The 8,271-nt window shown below is 37.9% G+C and overlaps 1 protein-coding gene across 1 annotated transcript; it reads left to right on the top strand.

Moving 5' to 3' along the window:
• Nucleotides 1-2,546: 2,546 nt before the first annotated feature.
• On the top strand, nucleotides 2,547-3,257 carry LOC137651591 (protein FAM200B-like). The gene has a single exon (XM_068384819.1). The coding sequence runs from the start codon at nucleotides 2,547-2,549 to the stop codon at nucleotides 3,255-3,257; it is 711 nt and encodes a 236-aa protein (XP_068240920.1).
• Nucleotides 3,258-8,271: the final 5,014 nt, after the last annotated feature.

Below are 8,271 nucleotides of genomic sequence, written 5' to 3'. Positions count from 1 at the left end.
TTCTGAATTACTCACGAAAAAGTGGTATGCCGACAATAAAAAAAAAAAAAATGAGTACTTCCCTTGCTGACGAAGTATTGCACCACAGTATGCCAGTGGATGATAGCCTAACAGAGTGTTCATAATTGAGGCTTTTAAAACCACTTGGTAACCCCCCCCCCCCCACCACACCATATTTAATGAGAGAGATGGGCAAGGGAAGAAGAATAGAAGGAGAGGGGCCAGGGAAGTAGGAGGGGGCACTTTTCATGCCCTCACCTACATTTTCCTCTTTCCCCTCGCCACCCTTTCCTTGCTCCTCTTCCCCTTCCCCGTCTTTCCATGCCCGTTCTCCACCTGCTTTCCCCCCCCCCCTCCTCTCCTCTCCTCCTCCTTCTTGCTCCCCTCCCCTCCTCTTCGATATTTCCTTGCCACCTCCCCTTCCTCTCCACCTCTTTACTCCTCCCCTTCCTTTTATTTACCTCTTATGAGTTTGTGTTGTTTTAATTGTTATTTCATTTATTGTGTTATTAGATTTGTTATTTTATTTGTTTGTTCTTGTGAAGTTGGTGCGTCTACCGCGCTTGTCACTTGGTCGAAATGTAGTTGGTTTGGCGGTTGTTTGGAGATTTGGAGGATTTCATGTCGCTGGTTTTTGAGGTTGTTCTTTTTGGCAGTTGCTTAGAGATTTAGAGAATTTTATATCATTGGTTTTTTAGGTTGTTGCTTTGGCGATTGTTGAGAGATTTGGAGGATTTTATGTCGTTGGTTTTTGAGGTTGTTGTTTTGGTGGTTGTTTAGAGATTTGGATAATTTTATGTCGTTGGTTTTTGAGGTTGTTGTTTTGGCGGTTGTTGAGAGATTTGGAGGATTTTATGTCGTTGGTTTATAGGTTATTTTTTTTTTTTTTTTTGGTGGTTGTTTAGAGATTTGGAAGATTTAATGTCGTTGATTTTTTAGGTTGTTCTTTTGGTGGTTGTTTAGAGATTTGGAGGTTTTTATGTTGTTGGTTTTTGAGGTGGTTGTGTTGGTGGTTGTTTAGAGATTTGGAGGATTTCATGTCGTTGATTTTTGAGGTTGTTGTGTTGGTGGTTGTTTAGATGTTTCGAGGATTTTATGTCGTTGGTTTTTGAGGTTGTTGTGTTGGTGGTTATTTAGAGATTTGGAGGATTTTATGTCGTTGGTTTTTGAGGCTGTTGAGAGATTTGGAGGATTCTATGTCCTTGATTTTTGAAGTTGTTGTGTTGGTGGTTATTTAGAGATATGGAGGATTTTATGTCGCTGGTTTTTGAGGTAATTGTGTTGGTGGTTGTTTAGAGATTTGGAGGATTTCATGTCGTTGATTTTCGAGGTTGTTTCGGTGGTTGTTTAAAGATTTGGAGGATTTTGTGTCACTGGTTTTTGAGGTTGTTGTTTTGGTGGTTGTTTAGAGATTTGGAGGATATTATGTCGCTGGTTTTTTTGGTTGTTGCTTTGGTGGTGGTTTAGAGATTTGGAGGATTTTATGTCGTTGGTTTTTGAGGTTGTTTTGGCGGATGTTTAAAGATTTGGATTATTCTCTTTCCTTGTCCCCCTTCTCTTCTCTTTTCTTGGCCCACATCCCCTCTTCTCTCCTTGGAACCCTTCCCCTCTTCACTCTTGGCAAACTGTACCAAACAATATCTTTTGTCTGATTTGTAACTGAACAATTACACATTTCATTTCAGATTCTTCAGCGATGTCCAGAAAGCGGATGTACAAAGAAGAATTGTTTGGCACTGGATTTACGTGTTTCATTGATTGTGGGGTCAAAAAACCTCAATGCGTTGTATGTGGGGAAGTGTTCAGCCACGAATCGCTTAAAGAAAATAAGCTCAAGCGCCATCTCCAAGGAAAACATCCATCTCTAGCGGGGAAAGATAGTGATTATTTCAAGAGGAAAGAAGAACAACTGAAGCGTCAGCGATTAGACAACCCTATGCACACAGGACTGAATTCTGTTCAACAAGCAACACTTGCATCCTATCTTGTTGCAAAAGGAATTGCCAATTGTTTGTAGCCTCACACAATTGGGGAAAAGTTGGTAAAGCCAGCAGCCCTTGATATGGTTCATGCCATTATCGGAGATGCTGCAGCGAAAAAAAATTAAACTATTCTACTGTCAGACAACACAATTAACCGACGAATTTAAGAGAAGTAAGAGAAGTCCGGAGACATCAAAGAACAGGTAGTGGCTGCCATCAATGAGAGCGGGAAATTCAGCTTGCAATTGGATGTCAACCAATGTCAGTGACGATGCTCAGCTCTTGGTATATGTGCGGTACCAAGGGAAGAGTGACATTGAAGAGAACTTCCTATTCTGTAAACGACTGGAAACGACAACAACAGGTGAAGATCTGTTCAAGTTGGTTGACAGTTTCATCAAGGAAGAAGGCCTTAGATGGGATCAGTGCTCCAGTGTGTACTGAGATGGACCACCTGCAATGCTAGGGGCACGTCAGTGTTTCACTGCTAGGGTAAAACAAATCAACCCCACAGTGATAGTGACTCACTGTCTGCTCCACCGGGAAAACCTTGCCTCTGGGAAAATGTCTCTTGAGCTTAACACCATCATGGAAGAAGTGATTCACATAGTAAATTTTATTAAATCGTCATCCCTGAATTCAAGGCTGTTTAATCAGATGTGCTCTGATATGGGGTCAGAATATGCACACCTGCTTTACTACTCTTCTGTCAGGTGGCTGTCCCGAGGGAAAGTGCTCCAGAGGGGGTTTGACATGCGTGCAGAGGTCGAAATCTTCTTAAACGAGAAGAAACATGCACTGGCATCAAGGCTTACAGAACCTAGATGGTTGCTTAAACTGACATATCTGACAGACAAATTTTCAGAATTGAATTTGCTGAATATATCCATGCAAGGGAAAGATGAAACTCATATTTCAGTGTCAAAAAAACTGAGGGCTTTCCAGGCAAAGCTGAGATTGCGGAAAGGAAAAATCGAATCGGGAAAAACTGCGTCCTTTCCAGTCTTGAACCTTTTTATGGAAGATGAAGAAGACGCCTCACTTTTGGACGTACAAAGTGTCATTGTTGGGCAACTTGAGAAATTTAGTGAGGAGTTTGACAGGTATATTCCGGATGGAGAGTTGCATGAGAAATACAGATGGGTGCGCAGACCATTCGATGTTCACGACGAGGACCTCTCAAAAAGAAGTCTTTTATCCGAAATCTGCAATAGGAGCTCATCCAGGTGCATCATGACGAAACTCTTTATTTCAACTTTCAGCAACAATCACTAGGTGTGTTCTGGACTGCTGTAAAGAAAGAGAAACCAGTCCTTGGAGGTGAGGCTATGAAAGTGTTGTTGACTTTCGCTACAACCTATTTGTGTGAATCAGGGTTTGCAGCTCTGACTGCCATCAAAACAAAAATCAGAAATCGGCTGCAACCTGAACATGATTTGAGGGTAGCACTTTCCAAGACTGAACCATGAATAGATAAACTTAGCAGCATAATCCAGGCCCAAGGCTCCCATTAAAATCAGTTTATCATTTAACAGACAACATTTATACTTCTAGTTTGTTTTTGTGGAATATGACAAAATAATATTCCAGAAGTATTTTGTTTTTTATTAATATTAAGCCTTAAAATTTATAATGTTATAATAAAATTTAATAATGTTAATTTTGTCTTCTCCAACCTTATAGTACCTCTTTTATAGAAGGATATTTACAGTCCCTTACTTTTAAAGCCAACGACTAGTAATATATAATAAAACCTATACAACTAAACTAGTGGGGTCACGGTCATAGCTTGAGGTGCCTGATTGGGGTCATCTGAAAAAAAAGGTTGTGAACCACTGTCTACACTTACGCTCACTGTAAGATAAGACTCAGAAAAAGATATATATATATATATATATATATAGATAGATAGATAGATAGATAGATAGATAGATAGATAGATAGATAGATAGATAGGTTTCGCAAGTCGACTCTATCCTGAGATTATGATTGAATACCTCTCAATTCATCATCTCCTACTACATGCCTCAGTGTCCTCAGCCATGTATGCCTTGGTCTTCCAACACTTCTAGTCCCTTGTGGAGGCCAAGGAATTATTGCTGTTAGGCAAATTGAGCTCACACAAGTTAGGGCACTTAGGTAAAACATAACCAAATAAAGACGGGGATGTAGATTCATGTTTATATACTCAAATGCAAGTTGAGAGTATAAGTCTGATCAGCACAGCAGATGGTAAAAAAATGAGCTTTAGAACAGCTAGAGAAGTAGTACTACTGCTCAATACGTTTACTAAAGTATATTCAATAACATGCACAGACACATTGAGTGATGTAATATTAACTCCAGAAATACTGCCAGAATTTGTCAGAATGGACAATTCGTTACTTGATATGGAAGGAAATACCTCTAACATCTATTTCATGAATTACTCTAATAAAACACTTCATCTGTTAGCTGGTATTTAATTGTGTACAGGAATAAAAGTTACACATAGAATTATCCTGTTAGAAGAGGAAGCATTCTTTACCATAGGAAACATAAATGATGTAATAGATAGGGAGATAAATTACACAGATTTTCCGTGTGCAGCAATAGATTAATGAGAATATTAGATAGATATAGGCAAAGAATAGCTATTGCAGGTGGTAGGTTAGTAGGGCAGAAGTGTTAAAACACAAGATAATCCTAGATGATGGTGCCAAACATTTTTTTCTACTCAATTATGAAATACCTATCAACCAACGTCCTATAGTAGACAAAATCATAAAAGAAATGATGGAAGGAGTGGCCATGCTATCTAAGTTTTCTTATTATTCTCACAGCTGAGATGGCTGGGACATTTAATGAAAATGGATGGAAATAGAATTGCAAGGAAGAGATGGGACTGGACGCCTGGTGGGAGGAGATCAAGAGGTAGACCACGTAAACGCTGGAGGGATGGAATTGAAGAGATTCTGACAAAGGACAACATGCCAACAATTGAACAGCTGAGAAGAGATGGAATTTTTGAAAACAGAATTGAGTGGAGAAGACAACTGATTCCACTGACAGGCTGAAAGCCTACCTGGGAGTGGAAGTGAAGTGAAGTGATTCTCCCATGCAGTTAATTCCGAAGAAAGATAGAAGTTACAGAATAATTATTGATTATTTAAATATCGCAAGTTGAATGCGAGCGCAGTTCCTGAGAGAATGCCTATGTCAGTAAGAAATTATGTTTTGGCTTTATCAAAAGAAGCAAAAATCTTCTCATCCTTAGATTTAATAAGTGGATATTGGCAAGTGCATTAGACGACGGAACTAAGTCATTAACTGCTTTTAGTGCTCATAAAGAACACAAAATTTTAAGTGATGCCGTTTGGACTAACATCAGCTCCATTGACTTTTGTCAAATTAATGTAATAAATTTTAGGAGACATCGAGAGTGTGTCAGTTTATTTGGATGATGTCATTATATTTAGCAAAGATTAGGAATGTCATTTCGGTGCATTATAATTCGTTTTAGAACGATTTAGAAGAGCAGAATTAAAGATAAAGATTAGGAAATGTCAGTTTTGGGGAAATCTTTAGAATATTTAGGAAATATGATCGGTGCTAATGGATTGCGCATGCAAGAAGACAAAATAAAGGCTATTGTAGAATATCCTACCCAACTAAACTTGAAAAGAGTAAGAAGATTTTTAGCGATGCTAGGATACCATAGACCAAATATCTGGAATTTTGCAACCATAGCCAAGCAATTGACAAAATTAACGAAGAAGATTGTAAAGTTTGGATAGAAAAGAGAACAAGAAGAGGCTTTTCAATCTTTGAAGGAGAAATTTATTTGAGATCCTATTTTAGTTTATCCAGACTTTATTAAGGAATTTTATTTAGCATGTGATACTTCCAATACAGCAATAGGACCAGTTTTGTTGCAGAAAGTTATAACCAGAATGAGAGTAGTGTATTATGCAAGTAGGGTTTTAATTGCAGCCGAATATAATTAAAATACAGCCAAAAAAGAATGTTTAATCATTTATTGGGCTTTGGGAAAGTTTTGGCACATGTTATTAGGACACAAAATGAATGTACAGTCAAATGCAATACTCCTGTCGTCCCCAGCCCCCCTCTGTCACCCCCAATATCTATAGATTAAAGAACTTCAGGTGTAGAAAATTTTGGTAGTTAGGAGCTAGGACAACGGGCAGGAGGTAGGCTACGGGGTGGGGGAGGACTCCAGGAAGGGGCTGGAAGACGGGCAGGGGAAGTACGACAGTAGGAGAAGTAAAGAAAGCATTAAAAGGCATGACGAGATGCAAGGCACGAGGAAAAGATTGTCAAACAATTTATTTGATTATATAAAGAGGAGAATTTTTAGTTGTAAAACTCGCTTAACTTTACACAAAATACCTGCATGAATGTTCTTTACAGGCAGCTAAAAAAAAAAAAAATATCATTACACGAATTCCCAAAAAGTGAGACACTAGCGACCTGAAAATTGAGCCGAATAGAAAGGCAGGTAGACTTTAATTAACCAAGAGTGCAGGCAACATTGAGAAGAGGGTACTCTGTAAGTAACCATATGCATGTAATTAACCAAATAATAGAAAAATACGACAAACCCCTATGTATGGCATTTATAGACTATGAGAAAAGTTTAGATTCTGTCAAGACATTAGCGGTAACAAAACATTAAAAAACAAGTATTAGGAGAATGTTATTTTGGATAACTTGAATATATCTATACAGGATGTACAGTAATCCTAAAACTACATATAGATAGTAAAAAAATACCGGTTGAGAAAGAAATTACACAAGGAGACCACATATCTTCTAAATTATTCACAGCATGCCCCCAAAAAATTCAAAGTCTAGATTGGATAAAAATTGTAGTTGTTAATAATTGAGAATACATATATATATATATATATATATATATATATATATATATATATATATATATATATATATATATATATATACATATATATAACGGATTTTGAGCGAAGCGAAAAATCTATTTTTGAGTGAGGTAGCCATGTCGTCCTGATGGAAGTTCCTATTAGGTAGCTTTCTAGGGACGAAAAGGAATTTTACCTTATGGTATCCAGAATTCTAACTCCTCGAGCGAATATCCCTAAATAATCTCACAGGGATATTGCATAATATCAGAGGATGTATTCTTGACACGTCACATAGCTACCTTCGCCCTGAACAGTATTAACGCTTCGAGGGGGAATAGTGACAAGAATCTGAAACGAGAATGAAAAGAGAGCCGCTCATAAGAAATCTCTCCTATTCCGTTTCCAGTGTGTATCTGATGAAGGCGATACCGCCCTCTTTATTCCTTGTAGCGATATACGAGGTGTTACAGATACTGTACTATAGGGAGGGGTCAACAGGCCCTTTTACAATAAAAGGAAGGGCGGGTCCATCAGGACGACATGGCTACCTCACCCAAAAATAGATTTTTCGCTTCGCTCAAAATCCGTTTTTTGGGCTCAGGCCATGTCGTCCTGATGGAAGTTTACCAGAGCATTACTGTATCTGTGGATTCTCAATCAGTGCTGTACTCTCAAGAAAGTATTTTTTTGGTCCGTCTAGACCTAAAGACCTATGAGGTTACCGTCATACATCATTTCATCTAAGCATGAACTATGTTAGTGCTTCCTGCCCCCTACAGGGAAGAGTCGTACTAGACTCTGGAAAAGTCTCGAGGAGTACATAAAAATTTATGGATGACAAAATGACAAGCCTGTATAGTGGTCTTGCCCTATACAATATAAAGCAAAGTTTGTATAAGAGTCACCAATGTCAGAATGAATTTGTGACACCTTCCCCAATGTGACTACTCTTATAAATTATTGGATTATTGTTGTATCCGCATAGAAACAAATTTTGCCTCTTTAACACCAACCCGTTAGGGTACCACGTCAACCCTTCCAAGGAAGACTTAGAGTGAGTGGACTTTTGCTTGAATCAGGGAACAGTCTCGAAAGACATACCATGATAAAAATATCCATATTTTAATCTTAATGCTCAGTACATTTCTAATAAAATGAGTGTGGGCAAAAAAGACGCAGGGTTCACTATGAACTAGTTTATTAAAATTTAATAAATGAACATATCAGATCAACATTTATAAAATTTATAAAATGTGGATGATATGCGTAAAAGCATAAAGAAAAACAGTCTTTTTATATATGACATATTTGTTTTTGACGTTGTTAGTAGTTTGTATATGACATATCTGTTATGACGTTGTTACTTTTTTTAGAATGATTTATTGTTAATTTGTTCTCTTCAGTTA

The sequence above is a fragment of the Palaemon carinicauda genome, chromosome 13 (assembly GCF_036898095.1).
Source record: "Palaemon carinicauda isolate YSFRI2023 chromosome 13, ASM3689809v2, whole genome shotgun sequence".
Taxonomy (NCBI): Eukaryota; Metazoa; Arthropoda; class Malacostraca; order Decapoda; family Palaemonidae; genus Palaemon; species Palaemon carinicauda.
This window is presented reverse-complemented; position numbering and strand designations above follow the sequence as displayed.

Coding starts and splice junctions, on each gene's coding strand:
- LOC137651591 (XM_068384819.1), top strand. CDS start 2,547: ATGTCTCTTGAGCTTAACACCATCATGGAAGAAGTGATTCACATAGTA.